The following is a 22,724-nucleotide window of genomic DNA, read 5'->3' on the forward strand; positions in this document are numbered from 1 at the left end:
ATTTACTTTTGTGTATGTCTTAAGAGACCAACACTGATTGGCGTTTTAGATGAGCATCAATCTCATTTCTTTTTATTGCATGACGGGCCATGATGCATGCCAATATCAATGCCTTCTCCAGGTTCCTCCAAGTAAGCCCCTCTCCAGAACATGACTCTCTCTTCATACAAAGAGAACCCATGTTATTGTTTGCCAAGTAATTGCCACACATCCCTGTTGGTATTTAGTAAAATTGTTGAAAGCAATCACTCATTAACCTGTATCAACTCCAGAATACCATGCCACAAAAGCTCAAGAGAGTATAAGAACATTACATATTTTTACAAATAGAATCATCTTTATGAAGATTCTACTTATCAACATTAAAGTAGATACAGAAAGAACCATAGCTTGTAGTGAAGCAGACTATAGCAACTGCGGGTAATAGTGCTTGCACATCCTTTTGTAAACCAGGTAAAGAAAAAATCCAGCAACTTATTACACAAATTTTATAAGCATTCAGTGCTGGATCGTGTTCACTGGATAAAATCTTCATGGTAGCTGTCACTAATGACCGAGACAAACCTCTCGAGCCATGGTAGCTGGTGGAGGTCTTTCATGGTGTCGATGTACGAGTCCGAACAATGAGGTGGTGACTGGCAGGGGTGGTGGTCGCTCAAGCTGAATCCTCCTGCAAGGAACCTTTGAATCAGAGCCAGCTGGGCTCTTTCTTGCTCTGAGTACCCTTCAATGGCTGCTGCTGGAGTATCAAAAGAATCCCAAGTCCACAGTTCTGATTCCTGATTGGACGGTTCAACAGAGGATTCGATGCTCCGATCATCCCAAAATACACACTGACAAGTCTGAATTCCGTCCCTGTATTCAGCACCACAGGTGTAGCAGAACTCATGTCCACACCTGTCAATTAAGAAAACAAATACAGCCTTTGTAAGAGCATAGCTGAAGTGATGATATATACATACCACATGCAAACAGAACAGGAAGGAAAAGCTCCAACACTTAACAATGGAAATTAATAAAGAAAAGAAACCAGATAACATGCTGAACCAACAGCAACTCCATCTTGCCAGATAATGTTTGATTGGAGCAAACAGGAAAACCATGAAAAAGCTGGTCCGGATAGTTTTACAATGAGTTGGTTTAATCAGGGAGGGTTGACCATGGGCGGCCCAATACATTTGGAGGCCTAAGGCGAATCCAATGAATGAGGCCTTTTTTTTTAATAATAATTTTTTTTAATAAATATAAAATATTTAAAAAAATGATATGAAAATGGATAGCTATCAAGTACACTATTTCAACAAAGATACATGAATCTAACAAAGATAGGCAAGAAATTTTTTAATTTAATATTATTTTTGAATGGAAGTGCAGAAAAGTAATTATCCTAAAAAAAGGACCATAAAACTGATTAAATAACTGAGATAATGCTTGGCAATATTGTTTATCATCTCAAGCAAGAGCGGAATAGGAAAAGGTCATCCCACGGCACTTCATGGTCAAGGTAAAGAAAAGTATTTGTCGCTTCTCTATAAGAGAAAGTAGGGGCATTATGGGAAATTGACTCCATCTAATTAATAAATGTCCCATCCCTCCATCTCCCCTTCAAGTGAGTACCCAAGCAGCAACCGCAACATCACAGCACAGCAGCCATTCAACCCCCTCCCTCCTTCTCTCTCTACCACCCAAGAGGGGAGAAGAAACCGAGAGGAGAAAATTAAAAGAATCTCCACCCTCCAAGAAGTCCATTTCCAATCCCCCTTTCTTCCTGATGGCCCAGCTGGATCAGGAGTAATGTGAGGGAAGGAAAACCAAGACCAAAACCAAACAAGAGAAGGGATGAAAGATAAGAGTGGCTTCAGGCGTGTATCAAGCCAACCAAATCCCTCCTCTCTCTCTCTCTCTCTCTCTCTCTCCATCCAAAACATAACTACCGTCCCCAACTTCCTAAATTTCCCCTCTGCAGGCCAAGAAACTCTCCACCTCCCTTCCATCAAGGGGGAAGACTCGATATGGGGCCTTTGCTTCCTTTTGGTCACGGTCAGACCGACCCTCCCTCTCTCTCTCTCTCTCTCCCTCTCTCTCTCTCTCTCTCTCTCCCCCTCTCCCTCTCTCTCTCTCCACCTCCTGGGGGCCTTCCATTGGCCCGGGGCCTTAGGCGACCGCCTCGGTCGCCTAAGGCTCGGGCCGGCCCTGGGGTTGACCCACAGCAGACACATGAAAAAGGAGGCTGAGATAAATCCTCAAGGTTTCAAAATTCAAAGAGTTTAACAACTGAATACACATAAATAAGAAAATCTCATCAGCAGGAACTGCATCACAAAAAACAGCAAAAAGAGAGGCTAAAAAAGACATCTTTATTGCATACTCTAGAAGATTAATTTGAACATTCCTTTTAAAAACTGTTCTATAATCCTCTGGTTGTATTTATGGACATCATACATGCATGTAAGAGCTATATAAAATTTTATTAATCAATTTTCAATTTAATATTGTGTATTGCCTTTAAAATGTTATACTACAAAGAGGATGCGTGAACAAGAAAACGAAAAGCAAACAAAAGGGAACTGAGATGGACAGGTAGTAAAACTAACATTCAATCACAGGCAAAATCAGGTGAAGCATTGATCCTCTAGACTGATATCAATATTGATATGTATATTGTTATTAGAATTTGGCAGGTCAATCATTTTTACTGTCTCAAGCTTAGCTTAGATTAAGAAAGTCTACATGATCAAACAGGCTCACAATAACACTGTTCTAATCTTTAAAAAAAACGTACAAATAGAAATATTTATTTGTCCCAAGTTCATCATATGCTATTAAATTATTTAAAAAAGGAATGGTTGGAAGAAAATAGCATCTATTTTTATAAGAAAATTCAGAAAAAAAAATCAGCTAGTTTCTGCCCGAGATATTGAACCATCTGTCACTCCTACATTCACCACAAATATATGTGTCTATATGCACAATGCATGCCTGGTGTGTGGTTTTTGTTCATTCCTTTAATATATATATCTTGAATTTATGAGAGAACAAAAACAATGAACAGGTGCTGGTGAGGTAGAAATATAAAGATCCCTAGTAATAGCCGATGGACAAAACATATATGTACCTCATAAGTAATGCTGAAGAACAATGCTGATCTTACAAAAGGAATGGTGAAAGTAGTTTCACAAAGCCATTCAAATAATTCAAATATGAACAATTCATTATGGTTATAGATATGGTGTTCAGTAACAAAGCCTGTACTGAGTTAATAAGTAGCCTTTATTAGGAATGAATTGTTTAGAAGGATGGTAAAATCGACACATATAATGCTTAAGAGACTCGTTTGTTATGGTCATCTTGCATCATGATATTTTTGCTAATTTCTACAGACATTCTTCTGTCTTTTTTTCGTAGGGTCAATAAGTGAAAGAAAGGTTGAAGAGTTGCTCAAGTTTTGTTTCATGTATAACTTAGAGAGGTCAGTGATGATGTAATGAGGAACCCAAATAAGGGGGCATGACTGATACTAAATTGCTAAAGCATTGCTACCAATATTAGGAGATGACCACTAATACATAGATTGTTGCCTTCATCCTTTGGGCAGAGTCTAGACTCCATTTTTGGAGACAATAGAGGACATGAAAAAAGAAATGCCGCATTAAGGAAATTCATATAATGTAGGCCAGTACTGCAAAAAAAGATTTAGAAGACATGCTGATAACTGATGTAAGACACCATAAGACAAATGGTCCAGGTAGATCTACAATGCCATTGAGACATTTTGAGTATAGTCCATTGATTATCAGTTACTAATTATTATCTTCATCGCCATCATTATTGTTCTTGTATGGTCAAGCCAACCTAATCCGACTAGCCTGCTGGTTGGTTGATGGTGGCTAGCAAGTTCGCTGCTGGGATCCAACAAAATCGAAACCCCCACTAGTAAGTTCCAGATCCTAAAAAAGGCCTGATAGAGAACCATCCATTAGTAAGAGAAGTAGGCGCACTTGTGTTAGGCACATAATATATAAATTAAAAATTTTTATTTTATTTAGAAATTAGAGAAATTTATTTTTATTTAGATTTTAGAATTTTATATTTATATGGATTCTTATTAAGGTTTTAAGATGTCTATAATTGAGAACATAATTTGCATTATTGAAAGTACAGAATATTGAGTTGATCTTCTCTCTCTCTCTCTCCTCCTCTTCTCTTCCCTCCTCCTCCTCCTCCTCCTCCTCTTCTCTCTCTTTCTTCTTCTGTCCTACGTCGAGGGCAGCAGAAAAAACCCCTTATGTGGAAGCCACTCACATATGTTGTGGCATATCAGTAGTAACAGGAGATGAGACCATGAGGCTATTATGGATAGGTGAAAGAAGACAAGAATTGGGAAATAGTACATTATATGAAAGAGAGGCATCTAAGTCCACTCATGTCAATCCAATAGTAAAGATGTTCTTCCTGCAAAGAGAAATATGCACATACATCTGTCTACACAATTAAAGTTTTCCTCTGCAATGTCTATTGTTATAAGTGTCATCTTTAGCCTAGCTATGTCACGGACTAATCAAAATAGAAAAGGATGGGCATATTAACAAAACAAAAAAATCGATCCAGCCCTTTACAGTAAATGCCCAAAATGGATCATCACTAAAGAATTTGATCTGTTTAGAAAGCAAAAGGTTTTAACAGAAAATACATTTCAATTATCAATATCAACCAACATATTTTTTCCATGTTTTCATTTGGTCACAACTTCATTAGGATGCATTTGTATGTAGTAACCATGGAAAAAAGGATCAGAGTAGAACCAAACCTAGTACTAATTTTAAGATGAAGTTGTTGCTACTTGGGACATGAATCACACACACACACACAAAAAGGATATTAGTAAGTGACTGAATATCAACATTTGTGCTATGCACATGAGAATTCCATACTTACAAGAAACCTAAAGGTCTTGTTCTCCTTCTTAGGACAGGAGGAAGCATGTCAAAATTGGGGCAAGGGAGGGATTCAAACCCAGGTCGTTGGAATCCAACACCCGATAACTTTACCAACTAAATAGTTACTGGGGCAACATGAATGCGATCTCCCAGAATCATTTACATTCTTTTCCTTTTTATCTACTCTTTCTAAGTCCAAGAGATCTCGGAGTTTGCTACCAAGCAGCATAAGCTCCCATCATGTGACTAATCTTTCCAACAGATCTTCCAGGATTCGTGGCAAGCCTCTCTTACCAATTCATAAAGGATTAACATCAGATGTCAGTCAAGCACAAAATCTTCTAGAACATTGATGGATTATACTTTGGTATTGCAAATAACCAACTCCATCAACATGCATATTTGGACATAATCTTCCACCATAGTTAAACTGGTTGAAATCTCATCTATGTAGTAGCTAGATATTTCTAACGTGAAATCTTGTCCAAAAATCATAAAGGCATAAACTATTGGCATTCTTACTTTCCAATTCAGATATTATTTGAATGTAAAGTACTGAAGGAAAGCTCAATCAAGATGTTTTATTAACTAATAGATCCAGATCTACAGATCTTGAACAGAAGATAATATAATGATGGATCCAGTTCAGAAGGATAATCATAAGTGATGTACTCTTGGACTTGAGAGGGTTTCATGTAGGAAAATTCAAAACAGAGACCCTTACAAGATCATTCTTTTCGTAAATTTGTTTATATATCTTGTTCGTACGGGCAACAAATTGAATTTGTATATGTTGCAACCAAAAATATATTAACTATATTCCTACGATAACCAACGTAACTTTAGTATCTGCAGAAGGTACATGGTGTAACTAGATGTGTTGTATTGTATTGTTAAGACTGCAGGCAGAAGTAAACTGTCAATACTACAAATGGTTTTATAGCAGTTCCACATAAATTGGTGCAATGGATGAATCACGAATCGCAACAAGCAACTAAATAGCAAAATTAAGCATTACATCTAATCGTTAAAAAGAAAAAAAGTAAGTTTGAATTTTGCAAAGCTAACATTAAGCATAGTTGACAATACCAGCAGGTCATGTGGTGGCACCCCTGTGTGAGTTCAATCATTCGCCTGCACTGCTGACAACGTCTCCACCTATTATTTTGTGCCAACCGATGCAAAGTGATATCCCCTGCATCTCTCTCCTCTTCAGGTAGGTTTTGAAACTCCTGACATGTCATCAAGGAATGCCATGGCACACCACAACTGATGCAGATATTTCTGTGACACTCTGGGCACTCAATGCAGTTGAAGTCAGACTGACTTGAAGAGCTTGCTCGAGAGGATAAATGCTGGCTAGCGTTAAGTAGCACTGAGCAATTTGGATAGGGGCAATAGATTCTCTCTACATTAAGCACATCAGCTTCCATCGTGACTCTCTGGAATAAATCATAACTAGTAACTGGAAGAAAAGACTTGCACTCACTGCTCGAGATATAATGCCTGCATCTTGCTTGTGGGCACCTAACAGGAACTTGTAAACTCTGTAATTTTGTTTCTACAAACATAATCATGCAATCAGAACAAAATTTGTGGGAACAGTTCATCTTTATCATCTGCAAACTTTTCTTCTCCTCACAACAGATAGAACAATAATCAATTGATCCATCAGAAGTCAAGGGGGCGATGCCAACTGCTTCTTGGGCCAAGTGTAACGGCTTCTCAAGTTCAAAGCTAGAAACCAGCGTTAAATCAAAGTCTTCTAGTTTATCAGCAAGTTCCAGAATCCTGTGGCCTAAAGCTACCAAAAGTGGGTCTTCAAGTATTTCTGTTTCCGCAATCTGTTGTATTAAATTATATAATCAATGTCGTCAATCCATCTAAAGCTTAAAGAGATTTAGACATAATGATATTCACAAATATCTAATGGTAATATGCAATCAGAAAAATAAAAGCCATAATAGAACCACAACAATATCACATAAAGCAGGGTTGTGCCAGAGAGCTACAACAAGATGGAGAGTAACAGACTGTTCGATGATGGACAGTATAAAAGGGCTGAACAGAAAATCAGGAGATCATACCAATAAACAAAAAAAATTGATGCCCTACAAAAAAAAAAAAAAAGTGGAACATGGGGCAATGTTAAAATAAAACCACAAGTACAATCTGGATATGTATATAATAATTAGATTACCAGCTTAAAACTTAAAAAAGGTCAATATTTGCATCAACCAGCAAGAATATGCAATATAAGACCATATTCCAGACAATAAGAAATGACAGTGCTGAATGGAAGGTACAAACCAAGGTCACAGCCTCATCATAAAATGACAATAAAAACCATTCAAGCTCAATTATATTATGGGAAAGTAAAATGACAATAGCTTAGCCAAGGAAGAAAATTTTGTGATACTGGTATTTCGATTTAATATCAACTACAGCCAAAAGCTTACCTGATAATAAAGGCTTTCTGAATCTGTGAACGCATAGATCTTCCGAAAGCCATTCTGCTGAGCCACCAACAGACCATCCAATAAAGCTAAGTGCTCTGCCACTAATTCCTGCACATAGAAATCTAGCTTCTTCTGCACTTTAAGCATGGGAACCCCAGATGATCTTTCCATAACCACTCCAATTCCAGAAACCCTGGAGACGAGACCACTGGCCTTTGAGACAGATACACCCTTAAAAAACATTCTCAAAGAGAATTCATCAAGTTCTTCCTTAGCCCCTTCAGCTAAAGATTCCTCTGTGTCTTGCCACTCCTCATCTTCTGCACAACAGCTGCGGAATTCTTCTTCTGCATCAGAATTATCAATTGGTCCATCCTCAAAATAGTTTAAAGTCTCCATTTTCCAAACCTTTTTAAAATCCAAAGAGCAATTTTTCCTTTTTTGGATTAGAAACGCATCATATGGAAGCCCATCCTACCAATTAGAATTTTTAAGAAGCTGAAGAAAGAATTCATTCAACTGATCCAACTCTACCACTATCTATGAACTACTAGAGGACTGGTGGCCCAGAATCAAGGATTTGTTGGGCTTTTTATGTATGAAAGAGGATATAATCCGTCAACCTCCTTCCAAATGAAAAAAAATAAAACAAACCCATTAAACACACTCAGATCCTCCCAGCACCTGCAAAACCTTCCCCAAATCCCCAAAACCCCTTCCCTCTCAAACTTTTTAATCAGAAGGTCGAATTCCAAACTATAAAACCCGTTCTTTCACTGTTTTTCAGACCTTGCGTATCCTTGCATCTCTGTAAACAAGCATCCTGCTGATTAATCAAAAAAACTTCCCCCATTGGTACCCCCAATCTCCCCCACAACCCCTAATTCCCGCGATTCCAAAACAGCAAAGATTTTCTAAATCAGAAATGGAAAATCAAAATAAGCCCAAAATAACCAACAAAGGAATCAAAAACCTTTCCTTTTCCGAACCCAGCACCTCAAAAAATCCACCTCCGGTCAAAAAATGCGAAAAGAATGACTTTTTGAGCTCCGAAAACCGATAAAAAACCGCGCCGAGAGGGACCAAAAACCCGACAATCCATCCCCCATCGCGATTTCTATCGCTCCCCCTCTCCCTCCTCCCGGACTCGAATAGAAATCGATCTCGAAGGTGGAAGAATAAAGAAAGCCCTAGCGAGGCATCTGACCAAAAAGTAGGCATTTTTATTCCCCCGGTCGCCTTTCAAAGGGAGGAAGCCTCCTGAAAACGAATCGGGGTTGTCTCTTTTGCACGAAAGAAGGATTCGCCTTCCTTCGTGTGCATCCACCATTTGATCACTAACGGCAGAGATCTCAAAGCGTCCTGTGGATGATCCAACGGAGATTCGCGAGAAGTAAGGTGAATGCTTCTTTCGCGCAAAAGATACAACCCTGCCCGAGATGCGAAGAAAAAGAAAAAAAATATTAATAAAAGCATGGCTGGTTAGACAGCCTAATCATTTCTCCCAGGCGTGGAAAATAATAGCTTCTAGTGGGTGGTTACCGCGTGGGCCCACCACGGCACCGCCCGTAGCTGCCGTCGGTTCTGTGTACCACCACGTCATGGTGGCCGTGAGATTCGCTCGTTTGGAGACCTAACTTTACACCTACCCGTGATCAATGCAAAAATTAAAAAATATTTTATATTTAATTTTTAATTTTTTATTTTTTTAAAGTTAGAAAACAGAATATCACAGAGCTTCTGAGACAACTCTCCATCTCCTGTCCACACCATACTGCCGACGTGGTTGGCCACACCTTCCAGTTTGCAGTCTCATTAGCTTCTCTATATATATGATTAGCCTAGACGACCCATCCATCCCTCACCATCATTTAGAAATCACATCACCGACAGCGACCCTCGGACCTCCGGATCCCGCTAATGACCGTGCGGGGTCGATAAGATGATGAACCATGCATTGTTTTAGTGCACATGAGCGAGGGTAATATAGCGTGAGATAAGATATTTTATGAGAGAAAGGTTGAAAATTAAAATAATTTTCTTAGAATGGAATAAGATATTTCCCACTATTAAAAACATAACGGATATTATATATATTAAAATAATAAATGCTTAATAATATATAAATCACTTTAAAATATGCCATTTTTTCATTGTCATCCGAATATGCAGAAATTACGCATCGTATACTCGCACATCAGCTTCTCAAAAAAATATTATAATAAAAAAAATTTTTACAAATCAAATAATTTATTTTAATAAATTCAAAAGAATAAAATCATGTTATCTTGCATGATAAGAGAATAATCCTATGAAAGAGGAGGTGAACAAAGACTTATGCTCATATTATGCAAAGGAAATGGTACATTATGCCGATCCAAATGATATGCTGAGAGTACCCTCTCTTGGTATCATGGTTGGGACATTTGAAGTTACTCCTTAAAAAATATTTAGGGAACAACTTTATACAAGAAGTACCCTCTCTTTTATTCACATGACATCAATATGTTATAAAAAAATAATTAAAAATTATTTTGTTTGAATCTTGCTGTTGTCATTTAAGTGAAAACTGATAATATATTGGTTATTTTTTAAAATTTATCTCATAAGGTGATCCACTTAGCAATTAGCATTGCTCATTGATTGTTGGTGTCCAATGCATGAAGAAGAAGTATGGATGGTTTTAAGTATGTAAAAAGAAGTATTGATAGTTGTAGCCTTCGTTAGGATAAATATGCTATTGCTTTTAGTTGGTGCACTTTTTAATTCTAATTCCTTAAGTAAGAGTTGAACTAATTATTATATATAGATTTTCATAAAATAATATCTAAAATATCAAATTTAGAAAATTTGGAGATAATTGAAATCTTAAAACAGATCAATTGATGTAACAAAATCAAACCCAAAATCTTTGGTTTCTAAACAAAGAGGTGTGATGATTGACACAAGCCTCAATTCAAATTTCAGAAATATATCAGTGCTGTCTTTTTTTTATTGATACTTTACCATTGATTGCTAGTATGCTGTCTCTTTTAGTGATACCTAGCAATTAGTATTGCATAATATGTGGCACAAGCCAGCAATTTTATATTTTCCATTTTTGAATAGGAGCTAAACTAATTTGTAGTGTATATTTTGTTGAGGTTTTGTAAGATAGGATATAAAAAAGGGTTGATATCTAGATGAATTAAGTCTAAATTTTTATTTATTTTTGTTTAGATGGTGGCAGCAAAAGTTGAAATATTGCAATATCTCAGTTGATATAAAAAAATAAAGATATCAGAACATTATATACCATAAAATTAAGATAATTATTATGTTAAAATATTATTTGATATTGAATTAAGAAAGATTTAAAATGCAAAAGAAAGATTGGAAAATTTTAGTTAATATATTAGTATTGTCTCAATCTATTTGTTAAATATAGTAATTTATATTAAGATAAAAAAGGGCTAGAAATCTCTATGCATCCTTGTATTGGTGTTTGTGCATGATAATAATATAAGTTGATTATGATACCAAAAAAGATTAAAGTTTAATTTCTAAATGAAAAATAAAATATTTATATAATGTTTTATAAAAGATAGATAATAATACGAAAAATGATACTTTGTCATATACTATGCCAGAAATGAAGTGCCCTAAAAGCCATTCTCATCTCTAACACTAAGAATAGTTAAGATATTATGGCCATCTCCTATCCAAATAGTTGTATACAGTATAAAATGTGAGTTACATATTGGTCATCAAGCTGGAAAAGGATCCACATGTACTCCAAAAATTTATCCAAATAGACCGACATTGTCCACTAGGAGGATTCGATAAACTAGCGTACTTTAAACTTCTTCATAACTATGATTAAGGTTGGACATCGCACTTATATGGCTGCCGAGATAAATAATGATAACATAGAGTTCCTCCTTCACCGAGTTTAGACCTCACATTGACACTTGGGTGTGTTATCATACTGAATGGTTAATATTGAAAATTCACCTCACAAAGTATTATCAGGGATAGATGTATGAACCAGGTGCATGAGTTTGCAAGTGGTCCTTTAACCTACAGGATAGGACATCTTACTATATCATATATTGACCATGACATCCAAAACTATATCCTTAATAGCGATCACAATGGTTTACTGGATTCGCACATGATTAAAGATCAAGCTGTTCAACATGAGAACCATTATAATGACAAAGGGTCCATATTAAAATAAATTTGTGGTTAGACATATCAAAATCGGTAAGGCAATAACTTGAAAAAATTTGAAAATAATTATTTTGTAACTTATGATAGTAAGTAATTAATTATTGTCAAAAAAGATTTACGTGACATTTTTATAAGAGGATGTGTAGCACAATCCATTATTTTAATAAACCATAAATTATATGATTAAGTGTTTGACAGTGTCATGCTCGATGATCATATAGGGACACTGAAACAATAGGGGACTGAATTGCATGATATAACTTCTATAGGAATAAGAAGACCAATTACTTTTATCCCACATACTAAGATGTTCAATAATATGTGACTAAGCGGACTAAAAAGGCAAGTCTTTGGTGAGCAGAATTCGAGTTAACCTATCTCAATAATATATTTAGCACGTGCCATTTGTCACTAGGTCAACTAGAATGAGATTCTAGTTGATTGTTCTCTTATAGGTTGGATCAAGTAAGATCTAAATTTAGTTAGAGAAAAAATTGGGCTAGAAAAATAGTTCGATATAGGAATAGAGCTAGGTTGAGTCAAGTGAAATTGGACCTCGATCAACCCTAAGCCACTTAGATCGGATCCAAGTTGGGGTCGTCAATAGGGTAGATGGCTATCACCACTTAGAGGAGGTGGCCTCAGAGTTGGCACCATTGCCTTCCAATGCACCACTGCTCTAATGTTTTCTAATGCTGGAGATCAACTAAGACTCCATGAGATGGGGACCACAAAAGGATGGGGGTGCCAATTCCCCATCCGTATCTCTTTTGAAGCTGAGTCCTTTAAGGACTTTAATCCAGACACTTTATGAGTCGCACTGACATGTACCACATAATAGGTTAATAATGTAGAGAATTTTTAATCAAATGTTTGGGCTCAATAAAATTACTGTAATAAAAAAAAATAACAAACAATCCAGAACTAGTCCTGCTTTTATATCTTAAAGTATTAATTTATGTGTATTAGAGACTGTTAGTTACTAGCAATTGAACTAACTTGCACTCTCCAAATTTCTAAGAGATTAGAAAATTTTAGTCTGTGAGGCAGAGTCTTTAGTTTAATTTGCTCCTCTGACTGCTCCCATCAGTTATGATTGTCAACTTTCTAGGGAGTGGTTACTTGTCCTTTGTTAGATGATGGGTGGGTGGGAGGATTCAACCCATCCCTCCATAACCCATTATATTTTACCTTGATGAACTGGTCCTCTGCCACCTTCCAAGAAAGAAAAGAACTGAACCAAATATTTTTAAATTGCTCGGTTGTTAATTATACAAATGCATCCACAGTACTAGTGAACAAATTCTTATTCTTTCTAATTACTTGCTGACGGAACTTGTTGCTTGGATCACCTGCTAAAACATCACAATGAAACAACGGTATAACTACAAACAGTTGGCCATTGGCAATTAAAAACTCTGCATGGCTTGTCTTCTTAATAAAGGCGACGATGCCGGCTACAAGCTCAGAAGGCACACACAAGGTTCTCTTTGATCTTTGTTTAGGAGGAAATGGCTCTGTTTTGATCTCTTCTTCCTCTTCTTTTTTTAGTATCCAGCCTCCTTTTGTGCATGTTTGTTAGTGGAGGTAATAAGGGGCTAGTTTGAAGCCTATTCTAATAGAATTCTATAATCAATGTTTGAGGTTAGGCTTAAGGAGCCCTCTTGGTTCCTCCACTATCTTTTTAACCCATTTCGCCTCTAATAAAATGTGTGGTCATCCAATTTTTTGCCTAAAAAATATTGGGAAGGGAAAAATAGTGATCGTAAAATATGAAAGCAAAGTATAAAGTATGTTATCTGGGCCTAATTATGTAGTAAGAGAAGTTAATAGTGTAGTTGATTGGATGGCAACTTATATGGCAAACAATGCGGAATCTATATTATGGATTTCTTCAGCAAATCTTTCTATTCAGTCTTTTAATATTTTATTTTCTGATTCCCATAAATATATTTATACTCAATTAGTTTAAATGATCCGAGTTACGTACCAAAAAAATATAAAGCATCTACATTTTCAACTTTTCCTAACCTTGAAAGAGAAGAGTTTGAAATTCAGCAATTTTATATAAATAGAAAAAGAGAAAATAAAAGAGTACTGCACCTAAAACCAAATTTAGATATCCTATGATCTAATTTTCAGAGGAGTCTTGGAAAGATACGAGTCAATAATGATTGAGAATGCAGTCTTGTCGATAGATTTTTGCGAGTCTAATGAAAAATAGAGAAGATGACGGGGTTTAGAAAGGACTGTGTGGGTGCCAAACGAAAAGTAGAAGGGAAGAGAACGAAGTGAATTTTTCTATTGAACCAAAAGAATAGGAAAAGAAATCTAATTAAAACGAACCTATTGGCTCGAGGAAAGATTTCAAGATGGTCTGAAGTTAGGACACGTGTAATGCATGCAAGGACTCGAGCCTCTTGAGACGAACACATCACCCTGTGAGGTAAACCACTTCCAATTCCGTAGGACTGTAAACTGCTGAGTTCTTTTTTCTATTATATAAAGTAGCAGGTGGTTGCAGATGATAGATAGCACTAAAAGAACCCCTTCGATCTTTTGCAGAAAATTCTAGTTTTTTGTTATCTCCATTTCAACTGATCTTACGCCGTTCTCCATCGACAATGGATTCCTTTTTCCATTATTTGGTCCAGAAGGAAATAATGGTCGCTGCTCCAACCTGTGTTTAAGCCTCCAGACACTATTTTTTTGAGAAGAGTTCATCCAAGCACTTAAGAAACAGATGAGAGCAAAGGCGTGTCCACAGATGGAGACCCTTCTTTATCATAACATCCCTTTTGTTGCAGCTTGTTACAGATGGGGTCTCGTATAGTCGTATACAGATGGAAGGATAGCTCTTGTGTTGAAGGAATTTGCCTTGGCCATCAGCCCCTTTTAACTTTATCCTGTCTGTTTTATAAAGAAACTTGATGAAGGGCTGCCATCAATCGGTATGGAAGTATTGGGAAATATTTTCATGTCAGTCTTTCATAATATTCAATGATTTTTAAAATACTAAATATTCTAATTAAAATTTGAAATGTATTCTAAGGATCAGTATACTAGCTCAGATCTCAAGGAGATCTTAGTTTATTCCTAGGACATCGGTCAAGGTCTTGTAATAGCACGGTCTACATCTGATACAGCATATTCTTTTCCATCACCATGCATGGCATTAGCAATATCCACAAAGTAGTTTTTTTTTTTTTTAACTTTTTCTGAGAGAAGCAAAAATTATATGAACTAAATGTAATAAACACATAGAGGGAATTAAAATTGTCTATAACATGGTGCAATGAATTGAATGATGCCATACATATCATCCTACCGTTTTCCTGAAACCTTTCATTTATAGATTTCTAGGACAGATAGGAAACATACATAGAGCCCAAAAAACAAAATTTAGAACAAATGAGCCATCATCATTACAGTAACAACTTATAAACCACATCCAGATGAAATCTCAGGACCTTGAGGGATACAGTCCCGTACAATCCACTTTTGGCTCCACTGCAGAAGTTTGCGATGAGTTCTGCCGTTCTCACAAACCCAAACCAAGACAACAGTCCTGCTACTTTAAGCCCACATTGCCATGACAGACATGCCACCAGCTCCCAAAAGCACTGCTCCATAAGCCCACATCTGAAGCTTAACGTTGCTCTGCAGCTTAGGCCCCATGAAATCCGCCGACAAGAGATCTACCAATGCCATGTAGTTCAAAAGCCCGGCTGAACAGGCATTCAGTAGCCCAACCACAATGAGAGCCGTTGGGCTGTTCTCACGGTAAACGTTTGTGAGTGCAATCCCGAGAGCAATTCCAAATGGTGTCGTTGTGGCAAAGAAGAAGACTAGTATGGCTTTCATCTTCAACTTATACTCCGCCTGCAAAACCATTCATAGATGTTCAAGTGATGAGCATGGTGCTGTATTAATAGTTCTAATGATCTTTTTATACGACCACTGCATCATTTCACAATACCAGGAGAATGCAACCGCCGAGGCCCATGCCTTCAAACAATTGGTGGAAACAGAGTGCAGCCACTAGAGGCCTGATGGTGCAAGGGTTCTCAGAGGCGCCCATCGAGAGGCCTATCACCACAGAGTGCACCACAATTCCTAGCTCCAGTACCTGCACCACAACATTAATATAGCACCACTTAGCATTTGATTGAGTACCAACTAGAAGTTCTCAAAAAATAAGAAGAGGAAAAAAGACTAGTATGGATAGTTTCTAGCCTGAGCAATGACGCGGTTCCTCTGCAACGCCGAATCCAGTACTCCATCCTTCTCAGACAGGATGACAGCGCCGTTCCCATGGCCATGGGCCACGGGCACCACCGCACGGCTCCCTTTCTCCTGATCTCCAAACTCAGCCCCACAGCAGGCCTTCCTCCTACAACGAGAGGACATCATGAGGGAATCCACGGCCAACGTGAACACGGCCGACATCATCGCGACGAAGGTGGTAAAAGGGAACTTGTGCCACGGCTGGTCGGGCAGGCACTCGGAAGAGAGATCGTCAAAAGAGTCCGGCAACACGTGCATGTAGCCGGTGGCGAGGATCACCCCCGACGCGAAGGCCTTGACGAGCGCGAAGGGGTTGCTGTCAGGACGGAACACGGAGACCGACCGGGAGACGAGGGGGAGGCAGACGCCGACCAAGCTGCCGACGAGGATGCAGGCGATGGCGATGAGCTTTAAACGCAAGGCCTCGTGCTTGTTCTGGCAAGAGCCGCTGCGGGACTCGGAGCCGCACTGCTTGACGCCGGAATTCTCCTCGTTGGCGGCGAGGGGGTAGGCGAAGAGGACGAGGAGGAGGAGGAGCAGGAGGAGGACGGCATGGGAGGTGGAAGAGGCCATGACGCCGGCTTGGAGTTGGAGTTCGGAGTGGAGTAATGGTGATGAGAAGAATGGGGGCGGGATTTATAGGAGGCAATTGGTTCTATATGGAATGCTTTCGATCTCTTCCATTTTGGTAGAAGCTTTCTTTGGAATAGTCGGGGAGTCGGGACTGCGGTGCGCATTTCGCGTGATTTCGTCCAGCGGGAGAGGAGGTGGTTGCGTGAAAATGGGATACCAAAAATGCCCCCAACTAGCATGCAATGTTAGCTTATACGAGTAGATATTAAGGAGCATTAATGAGGGTAGTTTTAGAAAGAAAAATGGCGTGTGTCGTTCTTGTGGTCGCAGGGAGGCGGGCCGTGGCGAGGAGACCATAGCGGTGAAGCCTCGCGTGGTGGCGACGACTCCGTTACGTGGGAGACGTCGCCGTCGTGGGAGGCTTCGCAGTTGGCCGTTCGAGCGGGAACTGTAGAAATTTTATCCTACACCACGTGGCGGTGCAAGTCCATGCAAGCGAGCGCGCGTGATTGACGTGGTGCACCGCAACGTGGTATAATCTACGGCATGCGACGTGAATCTAACGGATAAGAAGTGCAAGAGCGCTGCAAAAGTGTAGGCCCGAAGGCATTCATTGAGGCTTGAAAGCAAGAGGATGTGCTCGGGATACCATTTGAATTGACAGTTGGCTTTTATCCTGCAAGGTCTTTTGTTGTTTGCTCTTTTAGATGGTTCTAGGATGAATAATTATATCGAAAGATACATCTCACTATTTTAGACTTCTTTGGAATTCAAAGAGTTGTTTTGATTGCATGGGCTTAAAACTGCAACTGGTGATACAGATTGAAAAGAGAATGCAGAATTGAGTAATGGCAAGGGACTCGCATACCTTATGTGGCATGCCGTGTATTTTATTTATAGAAGGTAATTACAATATGTTTTTGAAAATAATTACAAGGAAGAAGAGAGCATTAATCACGGACCAATGATAATTCGTTCCTTATTTATATACACTTCTTTTCTTCTCTGTAGGAGGATCTCGAATCTCGCTAATAGGGAAGAGCATAAATCACGGCTCAATGACAATTCATTCTTTTTCTAATTACAATTCTTTTCTTCTCTATAAGAGGATCTCGAATCTCACTAATACCCTCCTGCAAGGTTAATGGGGGAGAAGTCACATTGAGCTTGTCACATAGCTGAAGAAACCATGGAGCATGCAAGGAGAGGTTTTGTGAGAGCATCCGCAAGTTGATCTTGGCTGAAAAGAAACCGAATATCCAAGGCTCGATTTTGAATTTGTTCCCAAATAAAGTGGTAATTAATCTCCACATATTTGTATGAGCATAAAAACTGGATTTGCCAAGAGATAAGTGATATTAACATTGTCGTACCTATCAGACTAAGTTTTTATAATATTGATTTTGATGATAACAAATATTATGCGAATATTTATTAAGAAGATTTTCAAAGTGTTGTTAGTATTTTGCATATTACCTTGTTCTATATGCATACATGAATTCCTTAGCAATGCGCTTCATAAAAGGTTGGTTCTAAATATGAATTGGATTAATAATTAATGATGATATTTTAGTAGTTATTTATACTGTTTTTAAATATTACTTTTTGTATAAATGAAAGTGGTATACATTTAAATAAATGAATCATTTTTAGTAACATGATTGTTACATACACTTCTTGGACATTATCTTGTATTTTGGCATATCTCGAAATATACTAACTAAATTGCTTCTAGTAAGTGAAATAAGAGCTGCAAATGGAGTAATTGCAGCAGACAACTCTTCAAAACCAGCTTTAGTATTTTGACTACATCTTTCAAACCACATAGAGAAAAATTCTAAAAAAAAATAGCAAGTAGACAACTCATAGATCTACTTTTCATCCTTCTGTGGCCTGTGCAGAAAAAATCGTTTGAAGGAGAAAATAGAGGCTCCAATCTATCATATCAAATTAGAAAGTTGAAATTCAGAATTTTTAAATTTGAAATTCAAATTTGGAGCCCAATTCAAAGGTATTTTGGTCTTTTCTCAACACCAACAGTTATGAACTCTTGAAGCCTATCAATAGGAGTATCTTCATCAACATTTAAAAAGAAGAATTGAAGAAAACTCAAGAGAGTATTGTGCTTACAAATAAAAAGCCTTTCTTGTTGAGAAATTGAGTGTAGTACTTATATTTGCTTATTCTTAAGAGATAAGTTGTATTATTTTCATTCTTGTTATTTTGATTAAGTATTGTAAGAGAGTTGTTGAGCTCTTGTTAGCTTGAGTGATAGAGTGTGATTGCTTAGAAGAATTGTACTCTAGATAAACAAGAGAGTGTTTGAGAGAGTAGATCAACCAAGGGTTAGCTCGAATATCACCAAGTATAAAGATTGCTTGCACCTGGAAGACAAGTACTTTGTAAAACTTTGGATAAGCATAGTAGATTAAATCTCGAGAAGGAGTCCCGAAGAATAGATGTAGGCTCACAAAAAGACTGAACCACTATAAATCATCGTGTATCACTTTTCTTCCCTTCACTCTTTATTTTTCTATATTTAGTTGTATATTTGTGATTATTACTTGCTATACTTGTTGCATCCAACGACGCTTATACGCGTCGTCTTAGGTCCAGGCCTTTGACGATGCTTATAAGCATCGTCTTAGGCCAGGTTGACTCCGATGATACTCTATAGCATCGTCTACTCCCCGTGCCTGCCAACGCTACTTTGAAGCGCCGACAAATTTTGGCGTTGGAGCCAAAATTACCAATGCCTCTATATAGCATTGGCTTTTTGTAGTTGGAAAAGCCTAGGGGTTGGCGCATTGCTGCTGATTGGAACGGCCACTCCTTCCCCGATTGAAATCGTTGCATGTTGCAACATTTGCTGAGCCAATATTCAACTCTACAACGGAATGGAAGTGATCAAGATGGAGCTCATGATTGAGAAGATGACCATAAATGTCTTCAAGAGACATAGCATCAACTCTGGTTTGATTGCCGTAACTAGCGATTTAAAAGAAAAATCAAGTTCTACTAAAAGAAATTGGACAATTTCAAAATCTCGGAGAGTTTGGCCAATAGCGGCAAGAACATCAGAAAGAGATTTAACTTATTGAAAATAATCAGAATGGAGGAGTTGCCTTTTTTGATGGTTGAAAGCTAGTAGGGGATTTGCATCACATGAGCCCGAGAGTGAGAAGAAAACATGCGCTCCAAGGCCACCCAAATAGCCCAGAAACTTGTCAAGCCAACAACCTTGGCCATGACACTGTCAGAAAGAGAGGACATGAGGGTGCTGAAGAAGACTTGGTCTTGTTGGAAGTACAATTAAATGATGGATTGAGTGTATAGGTAGAGGGTGGGGAAGAGGTGGAAGGTGACTCTATATATTACGGAGGTATGGAAAAGCTTTTATCAACATAACCAAACAATTGTTGGCCAAGTAGGTAGGGTATGACTTGAGTTTTCCAAAGAAGATAATTGTCGGTGGTGAGTTTGACAGTGATAAGGTTGTGCATGCCGATCAGGGTAGAAACTTGAGAAAAGTTGGGCTGGCTGGTAGTAGGAATGATGTTTTGAGTAGTGGTGGGTGGAGGTTTGTTTGGGCTGGAAGAGAGGGAAGAAATGGTGACGATGTGTGTTGTCTAGAAGGCTCTGCTACCATGAAAAAGAGAATGCCGAATTGAGTAATGGCAAGGGACTCGCATACCTTGTGTGGCATGCCGTGTATTTTATTTATAGAAAGTAATTACAATATGTTTTTGTAAATAATTACAAGGAAGGCGAGAGCATTAATCACGGATCAGTGACAATTCGTTCCTTCTCTATTTACAATTCTTTTCTTCTCTGTAGTAGGATCTCGAATCTCACTAATAGGAAAGAGCATAAATCACAGGTCCATGACAATTCATTCCTTCTCTATTTCCTATGCTTTCTTTCTCTATAGGATAATCTCGAATTTTACTAATACATATTAGCTACTTTTCAATGGGACATATGGATTTCCTTCTACCTTAAATTGAGTAAGCTTTTCATGTGTTCTTGGCTATGATTTTGCAATCAAGTTCTCAAAGATGGCTGATGCAAGCTATTAATAATTTTTCCATATATTCTTGGAACCCTTTGAACTCAGAAATGGTGCAGGTAGACAATCCTTGTTTCATGGCTTAGATGGTGTAAAGGTACCATGATGACGAGGACAATCATGACATGTTTCTATATATGAGTTAGGTAAGGGTGATACATAGAGCAAGTGCATATTTGGAGCCTCTTAGGTTGACTTGCATGCACATTAATTAAGCTATAAACATGATCTATCTCAGATGTTTGAACGTTTGTATGCCAAAGTTGAGCTGCAACAAAGCTATGGTAAGCTTGCAACTCGAATTGTGTTTAAAATGACAGCAAGATGACTCTCAAGGATCAAGCCCTAACCGTTTGCCCCCTTTCTTTCACACTCTCCACTCTCTTTCTACTATCCCATGGTATGCCCTTTTGCTAGACGCAAACTCCCTTCCCTTCCTCTCCATATTGGTGATGGAAACCTCCTCTTTTGCCTTCATCTCTACCTTAATCACTGCATCCGTCCTCTCCTTCACCTCCATCTCCTCTCCTCCTCCACCCTCCCTTCTCACGACTTCCTCCACCACTTCCTCACAATCTCTCCTCCCTCCTCTTACTCCTTCACCTTCTTCTCTCCTACAATTTTTTATGGCACTTCTTGCACCTCAACCCTCCTTCCATCCTACAACTCCACCTACTCCTTCCCTTCTCTTTCTTTGCTGCCACCAATAGCCTCCTTCTTTGCTTCCATCTCTTCCTCCATCACTCCCTCCTTTTCTACTCTTTTCTAGCCTTCATCTGATCATCTGCTTCTCTCTCCTCCTTCATCCTCGCCCCTTTGCCACTTTCTTTTTCTAAGGGAATGACAATAGCGCGATCACCATTTCATTGATTGAAATGAAAAGATAAAGCAAAATCATGGCTAAAAAGAAGAAAGAGAGATAAAAAAAGAAATGGAGCAAAAGGAGGGGATGGGCCAGAAACATAGGTAATGCTTCATGAAGCCCTTAATAATGATTAAGAATAGTCTTAAAAAAAAGAAGAAGCCAGGGATATTAGCACAACTAGCACACTAAACCTATACCAAAAAAACTAAGTCCAAGCCACTTGTGTATATGTTGATGCTATCCATCTCCATGCAGCTACAGGATTGGACTCGAGGCCATTAAAGATTCTCCCAACATTGAGAACATTACCAGCAAGATAGGAAACAATTTATTCTTTTTCTCAAGTGTCGTTGTTGTCCATGGCTTTGCAAATAAGAAAATAGACCTAAAAACTTGCATTGCAAATACTTCCGCACAAAGATATAAAGATATGAGCATTCATCTCCCTTCAGATAATCAAAGATACTGTCACCATAAGGTGATCTTGTTTGAGTCACTTCAACTTAGAAGCACCATTCCCCCATCAGAGGGTGAGCCTCTTACAGCTCAAATGTTGTAACTTGACTAGAGGGCTATTTGGAGCCTTGTAGTTAAAGTTGTCTTGCAACTCAAGTTCTGTCGCAACTTCACTATAGTTGATTTATAAGAAAACTCATTTCTTGTATTTGAAGGATAGTTAGAGAAAAAAGAGGTGTCCTTGATAGATGTTCTATCTTATGAGTGAATGCTAGGTTAGAGCACTCATTCATCAAGATGATGGCATTCTGGATGAGGAGATTAGCACTGAAACTGTCGGTGGTGAGGGCCTAAGCATCCATGGGTAGGGAGTGAGTGGCAACGTAAACTTTATCTTTGGTACGAAGGATGGATACGAAAAGAACAATAGATGAGAGAGAGGATGGATGGATCTTTCATCTATCCTCCATGTGTTTGATAAAACATGAAAGGTTGGATATGAATAATTCCATTCTTTACTTAGTACAAGAGGAATAAAAGGAAGGATAGATAATATTTGTATAATATTTTTGTTAAACTATCCTCCGATAAAAAAAATATTTTTTGATAATCTATAACACTTATTTATACTAAAAAAAGTAGGGCAATATGTAAATTTATAATCTTTATAAGTTATTGATGGGGGGCGAAATGGATCGTCCAGCCCACAGCTAAAAAGTCGCCCAGTTCTGGCCCAATAAACGCCAACACCGTCCGGTCGAATCCTCAGTTCGGCCCGGAACCAGCTTGGCTTTAGATATTCGCCGACTCCCCTGACCAAGTTCGGGGTGCCTCCAATGTTCGCCGACCCGCCCCGACCAAGCTTG

General features: G+C 38.3%; 2 protein-coding genes across 2 annotated transcripts; both read right to left on the reverse strand.

Moving 5' to 3' along the window:
* Window positions 1–252: 252 nt before the first annotated feature.
* Window positions 253–8,604, reverse strand: LOC103719299 (ATP-dependent RNA helicase DEAH12, chloroplastic). The gene is made up of 3 exons (XM_008808483.4): window positions 7,397–8,604; window positions 6,027–6,781; window positions 253–897 (listed from the first exon to the last, which is right to left on the reverse strand). Exons 1-3 carry the CDS (start codon window positions 7,793–7,795, stop codon window positions 516–518), a joined length of 1,536 nt encoding a protein of 511 aa, XP_008806705.2. The 5' UTR covers window positions 7,796–8,604; the 3' UTR covers window positions 253–515.
* A 6,255-nt stretch (window positions 8,605–14,859) lies between these two features.
* Window positions 14,860–16,488, reverse strand: LOC103719300 (fe(2+) transport protein 1-like). Its single transcript, XM_008808485.3, has 3 exons — window positions 15,845–16,488; window positions 15,588–15,737; window positions 14,860–15,490 (listed from the first exon to the last, which is right to left on the reverse strand). The coding sequence occupies exons 1-3, from the start codon at window positions 16,466–16,468 to the stop codon at window positions 15,185–15,187; spliced, it is 1,080 nt and encodes a 359-aa protein (XP_008806707.2). The 5' UTR covers window positions 16,469–16,488; the 3' UTR covers window positions 14,860–15,184.
* Window positions 16,489–22,724: the final 6,236 nt, after the last annotated feature.

This window comes from Phoenix dactylifera, chromosome 16 (assembly GCF_009389715.1).
Source record: "Phoenix dactylifera cultivar Barhee BC4 chromosome 16, palm_55x_up_171113_PBpolish2nd_filt_p, whole genome shotgun sequence".
NCBI lineage: Eukaryota > Viridiplantae > Streptophyta > Magnoliopsida > Arecales > Arecaceae > Phoenix > Phoenix dactylifera.

Bases quoted from the DNA above. Each gene is read 5' to 3' on its own strand.
- LOC103719299 (XM_008808483.4), bottom strand. From the start codon at position 7,795: ATGGAGACTTTAAACTATTTTGAGGATGGACCAATTGATAATTCTGAT. The intron at 6,782-7,396 runs GTAAGCTTTTGG...TTAATACAACAG, and splicing joins CAGAAAGCCTTTATTATCAG to ATTGCGGAAACAGAAATACT. The intron at 898-6,026 runs GTATTGTCAACT...CTTAATTGACAG, and splicing joins TGCCACCACATGACCTGCTG to GTGTGGACATGAGTTCTGCT.
- LOC103719300 (XM_008808485.3), bottom strand. From the start codon at position 16,468: ATGGCCTCTTCCACCTCCCATGCCGTCCTCCTCCTGCTCCTCCTCCTC. The intron at 15,738-15,844 runs GCTAGAAACTAT...GTTGTGGTGCAG, and splicing joins GGAACCGCGTCATTGCTCAG to GTACTGGAGCTAGGAATTGT. The intron at 15,491-15,587 runs GTATTGTGAAAT...ATGGTTTTGCAG, and splicing joins TCGGCGGTTGCATTCTCCTG to GCGGAGTATAAGTTGAAGAT.